The sequence below is a fragment of the Martes martes genome, assembly GCF_963455335.1.
Source record: "Martes martes genome assembly, chromosome: 14".
In the NCBI taxonomy this organism is placed as follows: Eukaryota; Metazoa; Chordata; class Mammalia; order Carnivora; family Mustelidae; genus Martes; species Martes martes.
This window is the reverse complement of record NC_137902.1, coordinates 33,517,425-33,534,920: the sequence shown is the minus strand read 5'-3', so window position 1 is coordinate 33,534,920 and position 17,496 is coordinate 33,517,425. Positions and strand designations below refer to the sequence as shown.

The 17,496-nt window shown below is 44.2% G+C and overlaps 1 protein-coding gene across 1 annotated transcript in view; it reads right to left on the bottom strand.

The window, feature by feature from the left end:
- The window catches only part of MYOF (myoferlin), a 156,140-nt gene that overhangs the window by 125,967 nt on the left and 12,677 nt on the right, over positions 1 to 17,496 (bottom strand). Inside the window, exons 2-3 of the mRNA XM_080822325.1 lie at positions 7,016 to 7,071; positions 4,712 to 4,803 (exon numbers count right to left, since the gene is read on the bottom strand). Of these exons, the coding sequence (XP_080678451.1) occupies positions 4,712 to 4,803; positions 7,016 to 7,071 (148 nt within the window). The remainder of the gene's footprint in view (positions 1 to 4,711; positions 4,804 to 7,015; positions 7,072 to 17,496) is intronic.

Sequence of the window (17,496 nt, the reverse complement as noted above, 5' to 3'; positions counted from 1 at the left end):
CTGGTTTTGGGATCAAGCTAATGCTGGCCTCACAGAAAGAGTTTGGAAGTTTTCCTTCCATTTCTGTTTTTTAAAATAGCTTCAGAAGAATAGGTATTAATTCTTCTTTAAATGTTTGGTAGAATTCCCCTAGGAAGCCATCCGGCCCTTGACTCATTTGTTGGGAGATTGATTAGTGTTGCAATTTCCTTGCTGGTTATGGGTCTGTTCAGGTTTTCTATTTCTTCCCGGTTCAGTTTTGGTGGTTTACACATCCATTTCTTCCAGATTGACTAATTTGTTGGCATATAGTTGCTCATAATATGTTCTTATAATTGTTTGTATTTCTCCCATGCTGGTTGTAATCTCTGCTCTTTCACTCATGATTTTATTTATTTGGGTCCTTTCTCTGTTCTTTTTGGTAAGTCTGGCCAGGGATTTATCAATCTTATTAAGTCTTTCAAAGAACCAGCTCCTAGTTTTATTGATCTGTTCTATTGTTCTTCTGGTTTCTATTTTGTTGATTTCTGCTCTAATCTTTATTAATTCTCTTCTCCTGCTGAGTTTAGGCTTTTATTTGCTGTTCTTTCTCCAGCTCCTTCAGGTGTAAGGTTAGGTTGTAAGGTTGTAAGGTTGTAAGGTTTAAGATGTTTCTTGTTTCTTGAGAAGGGCTAGAATTGCTTCCCTCTTAGGACTGCCTTTGCTACACCCCAACAGTTTTGAACAGTTGTGTTTTCATTTTCATTTGTTTCCACGAATTTTTAAAATTCTTCTTTAATTTCCTGGTTGACCCATTCATTCTTTAGTAGGATGCCCTTTAGCCTCCATGTATTTGAGTTCTTGCCAAATTTCCTCTTTTGACTGAGTTCCATTTCAAAACACTGCATTCTGATAATATGTAGGAAATGATCCCAATCTTTTGGTACTGGTTGAGACCTGATTTTTGACCTAATATGTGATCTATTCCGGACAATGTTCCATGTGCACTCAAGAAGAATGTATATTCTGCTAACTTTAGGATGAAATGCTCTGAATATATTTGTGAAGTCCATCTGGTCCAGTGTGTCATTCAAAGCCCTTTTTTTCCTTGTTGATTTTCTGCTTAGATGATCTTTCCATTGCAGTGAGTGGGATATTGAAGTCCCCTACTATTATTGTATTATTATCAATGTGTTTCTTTAATTTGGTTATTAATTGGCTTATATAATTGGCTGCTCCTATGTTAGGGTATAGATATTTAAAAGTGTTAGATCTTCTTGTTGGATAGACCCTTTAATTATGATATAGTGTCCTTCCTCATATCTTATTACAGTCTTTGGTTTAAAATCTAATTTGTCTGATATAAGGACTGCCACCCCAGCTTACTCCTGATGTCCATTAGTATAATAAATGGTTTTCCACCCCATCACTTTAAATATGGAGTTTTCTTTGGGTCTAAAATGAGTCTCTTGCAGGTAGCATATCGATGGGTCTTGCTTTTTTTAATCTGATCTGATACCCTGTGTGTTTTGATTGGGGCATTTAGTGCATTTACATTCAGAATAACTACTGAAAGATATGAATTAATGCCATTGTATTACCTGTAAAGTTACTGTTTCCATATATTGTCGCTGTTGTTTTCTGGTTTATGTTACCTTTGGGCTCTCTCTTCGCTTAAAGGATTCCTTTTAATATTTCTTGCAGGGCTTGTGATCACAAATTCTTTTAGTTCCTGTTTGTCCTAGAAGATTTTTATCTCTTCTTCTATTCTGAATGACATCCTAGCTAGATAAAGTACTCTTGGCTGCCTATTTTCTCATTGAGCACCCTAAATATATCATGCTAGTCCTTTCTGGTCTGTGGATTGGTTTGCTGCCAGTGTAATGTTTCTACACTTGTGGGTTATGGACCTCTTGTCCTGAGTTGCTTTCAGGATTTTCTCTTTGTTGCTGAGATTTGCGAATGTCAGTGTTATATGTTGGGGTGTTGATCTATTTTTATTGATTTTGAGGGGGGTTCTCTGTGCCTCCGGACTTGAATGTCTGTTTCTTTCCCCAGATTAGAGAAGTTCTCAGCTATAATTTGTTCATATATACCTTCTCCCCCCCCTTCCCCTTCTTCCAGGATCTCAATTATTCTAATATTGTTTTGCTTTATGCTATCACTTGTCTCTCAAATTCTCCCCTCATGATCCAGTAGTTGTTTATCTCTCTTTTTCTCAGCTTCTTTATTCTCCATCATGTTGTCTTCTATATTACTAATTCTCTCTTCTGCCTCATTTGTCCTAGCAGGTAGAGCCTCCATTTTTTATTGTATCTCATTAATAACCTTTTTTATTTCAACTTGATTAGATTTAAGTTCTCTTATTTCTCCAGAAAGGGGTATTCCCTAGTGTCCTCTACACTTTTTTCAAGCCCAGCACTTAGTATCTTTATAATCATTATTCTGAACTCTAGTTCAACATCTTACTTTTATCCCTGCTGATTAGGTCCCTGGCAGTTAGTACTGTACTGCCTCTTACTCTCTTTTTTGAAGTGAGTTTTTCTGTCTTGTCATTCTTGCAGAAAGCGGTCACTTTTCTGTTTGTAGAGTTGCAGCTATTTTCTTAGGTCTCTAGTTGAGTTCACAGGTATTCAGAATGATTTGATAGTTATTTAGCTGAATTCCTGAATTCCTGAAACTAAGATCTATCTACTCCTCTGCCACCTTGGACTATCCTCGAAAAGGGACTATTATTAGTAACATATTAGAGGCTACAGTGAGGTTTGACACCCACTTCCTCCAAATTTTGTGATATGGGAGATAAAGCTGCCCTCTGGGAGTTGGGTGGGAACAGATAAACATATCATTGGTTCAAAGCTGAGATACACAAATAACCTTTAAAGCTACAATGGTTTTCAGTCCAATATAGTGGGATCAGAACCTACCAGAGTATATTTAAATAGCTTAAGAAGAAAATGCATCAGTCACAAGGGGCACTGGTCAGCAATGGAATACAGGAAAAAAGATCTCAACAAGATGAACGTGAACAGTACCTATCAAATCCTATCAAATCACTGTCCAGGAGGTTAATAACCTGTCCAGGTTCTCTTAGCCTGACACCATTAAGTAGAAGACCCCAGGCACAAGGGTGACCATCTAATTTACTGTCCAAACCAATCCACTGTTGATAGCAGACGAGTTACTGTTAGTCATTGTGTTAAGACAATAAACCAAGACTGTCCCAAGCAAATCAGAGGATATGGTCACTGTACCTCAACTAATTCTTTCTAGTTTATTCCTCTCATTTCAGCCTTCTGATTATACCAAATGTACCTATGGCTAAGACATACATTTAAAAATGTATGACATTACTAAAAACTTGGATGCTTCTTACATTGATATAGACATTTAATACCAGGTTTATTCCTCACCCCCAAACTTGTTACTAATTTAATAATACATCTTATGGTCAATGACATCTTACAATCAAGTATACAGAGTAATTTGTCTTTCCATGCAGTATGACACAAAGAAGAATTCACTGATCAGGATGCCCTCCCACCAGACATTTATTTCCCATGCAAAATAAAAAGTAAGTAACCTGGCTTTAAGCATCAGTTTCTTGCAAGCTTGGTTAGTTTGAACTGGTAACCTAAGACTGGCTTCTGAGTCTATAAGGCCAATGTTCAGATCAAGGTCATGCTGAGGTCATTCTGTCCCACAGAGACCTGCTTCAGATGTCCCCAACCCTCAGTGCCACCATGGGCACCATCATGACCCTTCTCCATTTGAAACTGGTAGAGGTGACAGGGATCTGGCTTAGGTCTGTCAAGTTTAAAAGGCCAATAAGACATTAAAATTAAAGTGGGGCTGCAAGTAGAACTTGAATGAGATGTGTATGGTCACACATAATCAGAAGAAGAAATTATTTTGCTTGTGTCTAATACAGCTACAGTCCAGATAAACCACCAAAGGTAGGAAGTGACTATATGCAATTAACAAAGATATAGATATAGATATATATAGATAAAGATATATCAGAAATATAACATAGGTTTCACAGGAAGAGCCAAACTGGATTCACTAATGGTGGATTACTGTTTGCAGTCTCTTAGGAATATAGTAGCCCCTCCTTTATCCACAGGGATATGTGCCAAGACCCCTAGTGGATGCCTAAAACCACAGATAGTACCAAAACCTACATATACATTATGTTTTTTTTTCCCATACACACATACATATCCATGATAAAGTTTAACTTGTAAATTAGACATAGTAAGAGATTAACAATAACTAATAAGAAAATAGAACTATATCAATATACTGTAGTAAGTCAGGTGAATACGGTTTCTCTCCATACAAAACACCTTATTGTAAGTCACCTTCTTCATGATGTGAGATGACAAAATGCCTACATGATGAGATGAAGTGAGGTGAATGTCATAAGCACTGTGACGTAGTGCTGGGCTACTGACCTTCTGACAATATTTCAGAAGGAGGATCATCTGCTTCTGGACCTCGGCTGACCGCGGGTCACTGAAACCGCAGGTAAGAGGGGTCTACTCTACAGAACTTTGGGAAAAGGCCCTGTGAGAAATTAATCATATCTGAAATTGGCTCAGAAGGTCGTGGGGGGGAGGGTGGGACATGGAAATGAAGTATACTTATATAGGAAATATTCTAAAAATGTTATTAACAATATGTTCCTTCAACAAAATAAACAGTAGTAAGATAATATGTAAAATGAGAAAAATAGTTGAAATCAACTTACTTATTTTGTCCAATTGTCTCAAAATCTTTCACAACAATTGTAAGGGAAGATGAAAAGTCCAGTGGTATACCCCTAAGGTCAAACTCCAAAATCTGTCCACAGAAAGGTTATAAGAAAAGTTGTTAAAAAGATGGGGGCATATAATAAGATGTACCGATACTAAATGTTCAGTCATTATCTTCACCACTGACAATCTTTTGAATTACTCAATTCTATAGTTAGATAGAAGTGACCAAATTCCAAACCTGAAGGCTGCTGAGGGCTCTGGGAAAGCAAACCAGACTTAGCCTCAGAGGACCCGGGGGTGAGTTCTGGCTTCCCATTTTCTAGGCTCTGTGACTATGGACAAGCCACCAAACACATCTCATAGTCAGAGAATTTACTTAGTGCCCACCACAATGGGTTAGAAGAATAAAATAAAATGAATGCTTTTTTCACTGGTTGTTTTTAAATTACTTGCTCTTCCCAATCATGTTAGTATCAAAGAGATGAACAATCTAAAAAAACATTTTCTAAAATGCATCAGCCTTTTAAGTCCCACCACGATCAGTTTGTAGTAGACGAGACTGTCATCTTCATGAAGTAAACTGCTGTCTAACGGCAAACATAACAAAAAATCAACATAACATCAGAGATGCCTTTTATTGATTATGTAACATATGAATTAAATAAAGCAGCATCTACTGATGATTTGATTCTCCTTGTAATGGGTTTAGAGTAGATGGAGAATGTGTCAGACCTCATAACGCTAACCCCAACAGGTCTTGGGTTGCTATTTCATTTGGGTTAGAGTTCAGTTATAAAACTACAGTTGGGAAGTTTACTTGAAAAATACATTTGCAATTTAAAAATTACAAGTTGGAAACAAAGTGGGGTGAGATGGGTGATGTCCTGTGTGTCTGCTCACATGACCATATATCTTTCTGCCATTGGCCACATGAATTGACCAAATATAAAGAAGCATGTTAACGATTATTCAAAACCTGAAACATTAGATGTACACATATAGATTTTTTTCAATTTGCTTTATTCTTGGAGCTCTGTACACAGTGCTAGGATCCAGAGCATCCACAGGGACCAACCAAACTGGCCTCTTGCTTTCACAGAGCTGGCAGACCAGCTGGCCATGTTCTGGGTTCCAGTAAAATCGCAAAGAAGCAGAATTACCTCTCAACATTCTGCTTCTCAGAAAGGCATTAAAAAAGTGTTCTGTCTTCACCTCATTCAATGAAAAGGTAAAGTCTTTATCCTACGGAGATGCTGAAACTAGTCGTGGGGGTGGGGAGAACTTTACAGTTGGCAGAAGGGAAGTCTACACAGCCCGGTGACTCAGTGAAAATAACAAAGACATTTATCACTGTGCTTATCCAGGAAGGTTTCAATGGATTTTGGAAAAAACAATGGGGCTAATGATCATCTTTTAAAAAATTAGTCAGCATAGGAAAATCTACTCAGTGGAAAGAATTAAACTTTTCACATATCTATAAATATATTCAACACTGAACCATTTACAAAATAGATACAAAGTCAACAGTGAGGGAAGTAAATAAATGATATTATATTCCTTCTATAGAATATTGCATAGTATTAAAAATACTTCTGAATGGAATGATATGGTATATGCTCAGGATATAATAGTAAGAAAAATTAGGATAGAAAGCCATATGTGCTATATGATGATACTTTGCTAATCTCAACACATCATATTTTATTATATGTATTTATTCAATAAATATTTATTGATTGATATATCCCAGATGTTAATAGCAGTTGCTTCTAGATAGTGGGTGGGTGCAAAGGTAAATTTTTTTATGTTGCTCTGAGACTTTCAAAATGGCTACATTAAGGATATACTAGTTTATCAAAAGAGAAAAAACAATAAAGGTCATTACTCAGCCAGAGTCATGGCTCTTGACTAGTGACATGCAGACAGGTTTTTAAATACGGAGCTTTCCTCCTGGGACTCTGGAGATGATCTAATCCCACCCCGGCCCTACATATGCACCCCCAACATGCAACCTAATGGGACCAACATCACTCAGCAAACGCAGGGCTGCTCCAGGTTAGAACCCAGCCCTCTCGCTCCCCGTCCAGGCCTCGCTCACTACACTATTCTACAGGAGACATCATTGTGGTATGTGTCCTTGAATGGTTCTACTGTCTCCAGGGCCACAAAGGGAGATGGAGGGGTGAGGGTACAATGCAGACATTCTTCTTCCAAAGCGAAAAGCTAAACCTTGACCAAAGATAGGACAATCAGATGTAGCTCATCCACTGAAACAATGTTAAGAAAAATGAACTTACCTCATTCCAGAATGGGTTGAGTTCATTGTCAACTTTCTTTGTTTTCTTTTTCTCATCTGCAAATAAAAATAGGAGATATCAATTAATTAAAAAATACTCCTAGAACATGTACCATTCATTCATTCATTCAAACTGTGTGCCCACATTTTCCCACTCATTTGCCTAGAGTTGGGGCTGCCTGAATCCAAGTTTTCCAAACGGAATGGCTTGTTCTGTTCTGGGCTAAAATGTTTCTCCCATGCCCAGATCTACAAGATGTTAGAGGATGAGGGACTCAAAATCATGGAAATGCTGTGATCCCTTGTCTCTTTACCAGCTTCCAAGACCAAGGTTACCCAGGGCCTCTGGGTCTCCAGGTTGTTGCAGAAAGAAGCCAACAAAGCTAACCTTTGACAAGCAGGTGTCATCATTTTAGGGATGTGGCTACTGAAATTCAAAGGAGCTAAGAAATTCTCAGCTAATTCTTCTGAGCTCATACTTGGCGCTGGATCCTATATAACCTGCAATTTCCACTCTGAAGCCCATGCCACCTCTGCATGTGGTAACACCCCACAGCTTCAAGACTGAGCTGGACTCCCTCCCAGAGGCTTTGGCACAAGGTAGTTAGTAAACAAACACTTTCGAGGACCTGCAGAGAAACGAAGGGTTTCCCTTACTCCAGGTTTACCTTTCCTGAAGATACAAGTTTTCTTTCTCCGTATCTGAGATTGGATGAATAAATGTTATTTATGTTATTTATTTTATTTATGATGAATAAATGTTAGGCCACCTTCCTAAATGAAATAAATGTCAATCCAGCTAGTGCTTTAAAAGTTTCCTTAGAGAAGTCCAAAGAGCAGGGGCATCTGTTGGGTCTCTAAGTTCCCCAATACTTATCAAAATAAAAGCTAGTATTTGAGTACAAAATGCTTTGTAAGCAAGAGCTCCTCTATTTTCAGGGCCAAAAATAACCAAACCAAACCAAAACAGTTTTCCCTCTGTGTGTCTCGTTTACCATCACAAAGAACATTCACAGCACTTGTGACACCAGATGTACGGTGGGGGCTTCCCCACCAAAAGTGATTTTCTGTGATTCCAGATGGGTGTTTTACAATTTAACTCCATGCTGATACCATCTATCTGGAGACATCATCAGATCCCACAAGTTACGGGTTCAGATGACAACAGTAAGTCCAAGTGCTTCTGACCTAGCAGGCTACAAATCTATGCTTCCCATAACTCCCTCATCGGGTTCAATTAATTTGCTAGAGCGGCTCAAAGAATTCAAGAAAACAGTTATTTATGTTCACCAGTTTATTAAAGGCAGTGATAGAGGGTACAGATGAAGCGGCCAGATGAAGGGATACATCAGGTAAGGTCTGGGAGGGTCCTGGGCACAGAAGCTTCTGTCTCTATGGAGTTGGAATGCCTCAACCTCCTAGCACATGGATGGGTTCTCCCATCTGGAAGCTCTCAGAACCACATACTTTTAGGATTTTCATGGTGGCTTCCTCACACAGGTAAGATCAATTATTAACTCTATTTCCAGCCCCTTTCTCCGTCTAGAGGAGTGGTGGGTGGGACCAAAATTCTAAGCTTCTCATCAAGGCTTGGTCTTCTGGGAGACCAGTCTCTATCCAGGAGCCATCCAGGAGCCATCCAGGAGGCCACCCAGAGTCACCTCATTAGAACAAAAGATGCTCCTACTCCTATCACTTAGGGATTTATAGGGGTTTTAGTTCAGTGCCAGGAAATGGTGGGGGAAGGGGGCAGAGACCAATGTATATATTTTCTATGATCTCACATCATCTCATCTCTTTAAAAACCCAGGAGACATGTATAATTTTCATCCCCCTTTTGGAGCTCAGGAAACTGAGAGGTGACGTACTCAGAAGTGACCCAGTTAGTAAGTAGCAGGGATGGCTTTTAAACCACCAGACAGCCACTCATTGGCCACACTTGGAACCATCCCCAGTTTCCCCTCTACTGCATGGCAATGTAGAAGGTAGTGGGTTTTGTTCAGCTGAACGTCGTATTGCTAAGGATTCCAGCACACACCAGTTGTGGGACTAACCACCTCATTCTCTCAAGACCTCAGCATAGTAAAGCCATGAATCACCACCCTCACTCTGCTAAGCATTAACTTTTCCACTTGAGTAGCTCCCAGAGCCCAGCCAGCTTCCCTTTTTAGACTTCAGCATGACTCTGCTCATCGGCTCATGCCTGGACCTGTGCTGGTTAGTTCTAACTGTGGTCCCTCTAGGTAGCCCACAGAGCCCCTCCATGGATCTGATTCCAATACCACCAAGAAGCTGGACTATCCCCTCCCACACGGCCATTTGGCCCCACTCACCCCTCCTGCCTTCTGATGGAACCCTCTCAATTCTCCTCTCTGGTTACAGTATAAGCAAGTACTCTTAAGAGAAAGAGGAGCCAAGAGAAGTTTAAACTGACAGAACTGGACAAATGGCTTCTTTCCACAATTTAGCTCCCTCTAAATAGCCATCTACAGGGGCCCGGATGTGCCTTCTACTGCAGCATCTCCAAATTCTTACAGCAACCTTGCACGGTTAACATTCTCATCCCCATTTCACAGGCAAAGAATTGAGAGAAGCTGGTTAACATGCTTCAGGCCACACAGCTAATTAAAAAAAAGAACCTATGTCTCCTTGGCTCCAAAACCCGGCGGTGTGTGTTCACCACCGCACAACAGCATCTCACTGGAAGCTGTCGGAAGCACCGGATAAAGAAAACGCATAAACATAAGAAGTGTGATGGGCTTGGCATCCTGAGCCATGGCCACAGGAAAGCCCAAGTTCAGGTGTGAGAGTACCCTGGAGACTCTCTAAGACTATTTGCTCCAACACACAAAATGTGACATCTGCGAGTTTTTCTGGGGAGCCGGTTTATTGAGCTCATCAGAGATTGTCAAATGAGTTTGTGACCGTCACAAAAGTTAGGAATTCCTGCCTATCTTTCCTATCCTTCCAGATCACCACTGCCCTTGCTGCTACAACCACGGCTACGTGGTTGGAGAACTGCGTCAGGAAAGAGTGAAGCTACACGCTGGGACCACAGCAGACCTTCAAGAGAAAAGACGGAAAATTGCAAGAGGTCACAGCAAGTTAGTAAAGCAAGGAGAAAGCAGCAAGTTATTTACAGGAATTGGGCACAGGGGCTTGAGGCAGGACTTGGGTCACTGAAGGATGGTACTGAAGCAAAACTTTGGTCTCCAAGTCCCCAGGATTCCAGGCAGGGAGCTAAGGCAGGGCCAAGGGCTCCAGAGAGGCTGGGGAATGAGCCAGTACTTGCTCACTTGAATTGAATTGAATCCCCAGCCTGGTTACCGACCTGGGAATCAGCAGTGAGAAGAAATGCTGCACGGGGAAGGGGGAGGTCCTTGGTGCTGAGCCGCTACTATAGATCCTCCTCCCCTTCCCCAACAGAAGCAGGACTGTTCCAGAGTCAGCAGTTGAGGGGTGTGAAAAAAGGGAGTGTCACTTGTTCATTTACTCATCTTTAAGCATTTATTATGCACCTACTATGCGCTGGGAACTAGGGAAACCAAAGAGCACAAGATGGTTCTTGGTCTCCAAATGTTCCATATACGGAGCTCATGGGCTCTTGAATAGAAGAGCCTAATGAATCCTGACACATGTTTTCAGCAAACAGTGAAAAGCCCACCATGTTCTTGCCTGCTTCACCCTCGTGGTGGAGCTTCCTCCTGTCAGACGGGAATAACAGGAATAACACCTGCCCAGGTCAGGCTTAGGGACCTCATAGCTCAGCCCATGGAAATGGTCCACTAACTGAGTGCTCCCACAAACATCAGTGAGTTTTCTCATTCTTCTACCCAATACACATATCTGAAGTATCACTGGGCAGGCACAGAGCTGGACACTGTGGGAGACACAAAGATACCCAAGACACGGTTCCTGCCCGCAGGTGCACCGGCAGGGAGGTGGCCCCAGGTGACTGAGACAGGATAAGGCTGCAGTTGCCATCAGAAGGGGTACACATGAAAAGGGGAGGTGACTTCAAGCTGAGGGCACCAGATAAGGACTCACAGAAGAAGGAAAGGCCGGTCTGGGGGATTCAAAGACAAGGATGAATTGAAAATGTGGAGTTGGGACGAAAAGGTCACTCCAGGTGGGGGCAATAGGGTAGGTGGGTCAGCCACAGGGGAGAGAGAACAGGTCATGTCTGGGGACACTCCACAGCCCAAGTGGCTGGAACCAAGGGGATGTGGAAGAGAGCAGAGGCAACCAGGCTATGTGGAAAGGTCATGGTCACTGGGGGAAGCCATGCAAGCCACGCTAAGTCAAGCTTCATTTGGCTGACATAAGCCACTTAGTAAAGAGGGTGTTAAGACAGTGGGCTTTATAACTTCAAGAGGTTCATAATCCCGTAAGGAAGACCAAGCTGTGTAATAACTCTTGTCATACTGTTCTGAACACATGATTCTGTTGTGTATTGAGAACAAAGGAACTGGCAGAGTGCCTGCAGATGTCTGGTGACCACAGACCAGGTGGGACCGCTCCAGTAGAACCTGTGGCTGCCCCCAGGGCTTGTACTGGTGCGGATGGTGCTCCCCTCTAGGGGGTCACTCTCTCTCAGCCAGGCCTGTGCTAACCTCTTCACATACGTCATTTCACTGAACCTTGCCAGCTAGTCCAAGAAGTAAATTACCCCCAATACGCCGATAAGCAAAATGAGCCCAGAATGGTTAGGTAATTCGCCCAAGATCACAGAGCCAGGCAGAAAGGCTCTAACTCAGAACCAGTCTGATTCTACAGCCCACGCATTCAACCGCTGGGCCTCCTAGCTCCTTAGTTCATAAGCAAAGATTACCTCGATAACATTAGCTCCACCCCTTCTGGAGAAACCTGGCTCAACTCCTTCTAAAAAGGAGGCTCTCATTTTTATCCAACTGTGTGCACATTACATGCTATTGAAAGTCTATTCTCACACAAATACGTCAGCCACAAACCAGAAGTAAATCAATGTTTTTCTTAGCAGCAGCCAGTCACATAGTTGTATTATTCAATTATTCAATTCCACCACTTTAAAAAACAAAAGGTCTAAACTGCAGGTGCCAAACACCAGATGAAATCAGGGGAAAGCTCTTTTTCCCTTCTCCATATCACCGACCTCCTCCTGCTCTCATCTCTAATTTTACTAAGATGACTGTTTCCTCCTATGGACAGGAATTAAATGCTTTCAACCCAGAACAGAACAACTGACTCAAATGCCAAGTCCACTCGAGATCATGACTCAAGGCATTCTTTGGGACATTTCCTGTTTTTTGATAAGTCAAGCCTGCCTGCTTCTCTCCCCATTCACCGAAGGTCAACACCACAGTAATTAACCTGCATGCCAACCTCTGAATAAAGTTTCCAGAGAAGTGAACAAACATTCCTTGCCCAGCCACCACGCCCTCTTGCACAGAGCCATTTCCTTTGCTGTGCACCTACCACACAGTGTGATGGACCCTTAGGGACAAGGCTCCAGAGATCACCAGACCTCCTAGGACTGGTCTGGCTACCTCTGTGCTGAGAGGGCCGTGTGGTGGCTCGTTTTATATGTCACTTGGCAAGGCAACGTGCCACCTGTTTGCTCAAACTCGAGTCTAGATGTTGCTGTGAAGGTATTTTATAGATGTGATTAACATTTGCAATCCATCATCTTTAAATAAAAGAGATTATGCTCTGTAATATGGATGGGTCTCATCCGAACCATGAAAAAGTGAGGTTTCCTAGGGAAGATGGAGATTCTGCCTCAAGATTGTGACACAGGGGCACCTGGGTGTCTCAGTGGGTTAAACCTCTGCCTTCGGCTCAGGTCACAATCTCAGGGTCCTGGGATCAGGACCCTGAGCCCTCGCATTGGGCTCTCTGCTCAGTGGGAGCCTGCTTCCCCCTCCCCCTCTGCCTGCCTCTCTGCCTACTTGTGATCTCCCTCTCTCTCTCTGTCAAATAAATAAATAAATAAAATCTTTAAAAAAAAAAAAAAAAGTGACTGTGACACAGAAATCCTGCCCGAGTTTCCAACCTACTGGCCTGCCCCACAAATTTCAGACTTGCCAGCCTTTATAATCACATGAGCCAATTCCTTATAAGTCTCTCAATGTCTCTGTCTCAACACACACACACACACACCCACTACGGGTTCCATTTCTCTGGAGAACCCTAATACAATAAGCAATGCCAGGTGTTTCCGGAAGTAATAGCATTTACAATGGTAACACTTTTTCATATTTCCAAAGACACCCCATCTCAGTGGTCCTCCTGCAGGGAAAAGTACGGGGCTGGCCCAGCTGTTCCAACTGGACTTTCAAATCAGTGAACTCTCCGATTCTCTGAGCTATTATCTCAGAGAAATGCAGGCTCAACCACTGAGCTCAGAGTCCCTTTTGTGTACCCTGCAGGATTTAGACTAGATGGTCTCTAAGTCTTCTTCCAGGTCTAGTGGAACAGACCTTATGAAGGACCCCCAAGTCCTCTCTGGCCAGATGGCTGTATCTTCCTGACATGGCCCCAAAAGAAGGGGGAGTCCCATTTACAAAGCTCCCCTAAGTAACTTAGCTCTTTGGTAGGCAAAGTAGAGATCTCTAGGTCCAGCCATGCATCTAAACTTGACCTCCCATTTAGAAATACTTCTTCATCTTCTCTGGGTCCCGAGTTATGGCCCCTTTGTCTGAAGAAATAGTCACAGACATATACAAAGTCACCTGCTATTTGGCCTAGAATATCACAGACCCCCTGAAGCCATCCATGCCTGGCTAACAGTTATGGAATGCTCTGAACTAGCCACTGTTCCCAGTGCTTTCCACGGAGTGTTTCATTAATCTTCTCAACGACCCTAAAAGGTAAATTCTATTACCATCATCCCCAATTACACAAGGAGAAACCAAGACACAGAGAAGTGAAGCAATTTATCCGAGGTCACACAGCTAGGAAGTGCTGGAGCTGGGAGTCAGATTCTGGCAGACAGAGACACAGAAGTTTTCTGAGTCGGAGGATTAAGACCAGACAGTGACTCCTTGAAGGCTGGGACTGTATTCTACTAATACGGTTACTCCCCTCAGAGTCACTTCTCCAGGATTTGAGTGGACTGAACTTCATAAGCTCATGGAATTATTATTACTGGGGTTGCTTTAATGATTAAGTGAGAAAATGAAAACGAAGTGCTCAGCATGGGACCCAGCACACAGGAAACACTGGGCTAACAGGGGCTATCATTCTTTGTTTTGTTTTGTTTTTAGTATGGCACCTGCACAGCGCCCCTGTGCACTCCCTGGGGAGCGGGGTGCTCTCCTGGGCTTTGGAGCCTCCCTGGAAGGGCAGGGCCCAGTCACTGGAGCAGGAGCCCAGTTAGGCTCGGCTCAGTCCTGCTGGAGCAGCTCTCCCTGCCCTGGCTCCGTGCCAGGCCTCTGGGGCCCGCCTGGGGCGGCCGGCATCTGGGCGGTGTCTGCCCCTCCCTGGCAGCCACCAGCATCTTGGAGAATTTCCACCAGAACCAGAGGACGGTGAAGGCCACGGCAGTGCCCAATGGAGACTCCTCCACCCTCAGGACTCCGAGGCACCTGGGGGAGCGCAGAGGCAGGTGGCCCACCCAGTCCCACCCTGGCTAAAGGTGGGTCTTGGACTTCTTGCTTTCCGACCCTGGCTGCCCTACCTAGGCTCCGGGATATGTTGTCAAACGGGTTCTGGGGAAGGCGTTTAGGCCAAATGGCAGCTGCGGTACAAAGCAAGGCTGTTCTGTACGTTTCTGAGAGAGTCACCGATAGCTCTGATAAACAGAAACGCCCAGAGAAAAAGGCACACAAGGGTGACTGCTTTGCTTTCCATACCCCGGGCCCTCCCCCTCCCCCACCCGGTGTCTGGAGATGCTCTTACATGCAAACAGGTTCTCAAATCAAAACCGAATCCTCCCAGGGAACTTCGGGGAAGCCCAGTCAATCTGAACCAATGCCTGCAGGATCTCCTTCCCAACAGGTGACCCTGGGTGGGGGTGGGGGTGTCCCAGCTCCGCCAATGGTCAGGGGTGCCGGGGGAGGGATACCGGGTAGGACCCACGCCTGGACCAGCTGCCTGGGTGGAGAACTCGATCACATGACTCTTGGGCTTCTGCATTTATTCTGCATGTGAGCATATGCTCCCTGCCAGGCCGCTTATTTTGTTCCTTTTTTTTTTTTTTTTTTAAAGATTTATCCATCTGTTGAGGGAGGGAGCGGAGAGAGAATGTCAAGCAGACTCCCCCGCCAAGAGCAGAGCCCATGATCCATGAGATCATGACCTGAGCGGAAACCAAGGGTTGGTGCTCAACCCACGGCGCCACGCAGGCACCCCAAGTGCCAGGCACCTTAAACACATTCATGTCTAATCCTTCCAACGGAGGCATCAGTGCTGCCATTTCGCCCTGAGAAAACTGGGTTTCAGTGATGTGAGGTGACTTGCCCAGGATCACACAGCCAGTAAGTGGCAGAGCGGAGCTGCGTCCCCACATCCATCTCATTTCCAAACCTGTGCTCTTAACCTCCACCGAGGGCTGAGGATGCTGGTGACCTGCTACGTTTCCCCCATTTCCCAACTGTGTGACTTTGAGCCCATTTTCCAATCCTTTATCGACATTTCTTCATTAATAAGTATTGGTACCTAATATTCAGGAATAAGAGCTACCATTCAGAGGGCTCACAGTATTCCAGGCACTCTTCTGAGGGCTTGGTCTATGTTACTGTTCACTATCTCATGTTATGGTCACTATTATGATTCTGATTTTGAGGCGCAGTAAAACTAAGTAGCTTGTTCAAGGTCACCTCCTAATAGGAAACAAAGCCAGAATTTGAATGCCGGCTTTCTGGCTCCTAGCCTTTTAACCTCTCCTTCCTCTGCCTGGTATGTTTCTGGGACAATTCGCTAGAGAATGAACAAAGGCTGGTATTTGACAAATTCACCTCCAGCTGAGGAGATAGAAAGTTCCTACAGCTCCAGAAGGACAGAAGAGGATGAAGAAACCCACCCTGCCCGGCTGCATTGAGAATCAGACGAGAACTCTAAGAGTGTCGAGGACACGGGGGACACCGCTTTGTGTTGGATCAGAATCAGAATCATAAACTACCTCCAACATACAACATGAAGAGGATCCATTCCACTGGCCTCCCTGATTCCAAGAGATAGTACCAACAGAAAATGAAATAGTCCCAGAAAACAATTCTGAAAATCAGCACAAAGCACTGAGTCAAAATCTTGATAAAACAATTCCATCCCTTCTAAGCAAGGAACTTCTAGCTGAACTACGCTGAGCCTCGGATCCTGGTGTCCCACAGTAAATAATCTCTTCCAGTGGGATTTTTGCCATCACCAGCGGTTTATCCACCGTCCCCAATCCTCCTGCCTATACTGGGGATGGCTTTGACCTTGGGGTTCTTTAGCAAGCTCGGCTGCTCAGCTGCCGCAGGTATGAGGCAGAGTGGGGAACCGGGAGTGTCCAGGATGGGGATGGCAAGCAGACTTAACGAGGAGAGATGTCAAGCACAGAGAAAGCCAGACACGTGCATAGCAGTGGGAAAAGGCACGGATCTTCCTCTCAGGACTGGGGTTCTATCCTCTCCTCGCCTCGTCCTGGCTGCCCAGCTCTGGCTGCTCCTGACCTCCCTGAAGCTCTATCTTCTCATCTGATAAATGAGTCTAAACAATCCGTGCCCTGGGCCCCCACCAGACTTGTTGTGAAGGACAAATGATCAAGCCCAGGAAAGGGCTTTTCGTACTGTAAGTGCCCTGGAGGGAGGCCCCTTCCTCAAGCCATGTCACACAGGGGAAGGCATCCTAACGTGTCCGTCCCACTGGGACAAACCAGAGGACATTTGGAGCCCTGGACGAGGCCTCTGAGGCCAAAGGTGTCAGGTCCACAAATACCAACGGCCCAGGCCCTGGCATTGCTCTGGCTAGATGTCCCCAGGGCTGAATTTGCCCAAGGAAATACAATGGGAAGGAGATAGAGCCTGGATGTCAGCCACAGGGGTCTGAGCCCTGAGCCTGTGTGTGTGCATTACCCTAGGTGGGACGAAAGTACCTGTGGCTGAGGCCCAGCCCCCACACGGAGGCATTCCAATCCCAGCAGTGGGCAGGTGTGTCCCAGCTCTGCCTGATACCTGCTGCGGGACCCTGACCAAGGCACCCTGCCCACCCCAATCCCACAAAAAGAGGGACTTCAACTGTAATAAGAGGGACTTCATTTTTCATGAGAATTAAGTGAATAAATATATATATGAAGCACTTGGTGCACTTACTAGCTCTCATCATCAATATAATCTGCGAATAATGAATTTTTTTTTTTAAAGTTCAAGCTTTCCAGGAATTTAAACTCGGTGAACTCTGAATTCATGGAACCCTCGGTGGGTTGACAGCTGGATGGCAATCTGCATGCGGGCACGGACAAGTCTCGCTGGTTCCTGACCTGATATCACTGCAGGGCTGAGCGCACAGCCTGGCAGAGTCCAC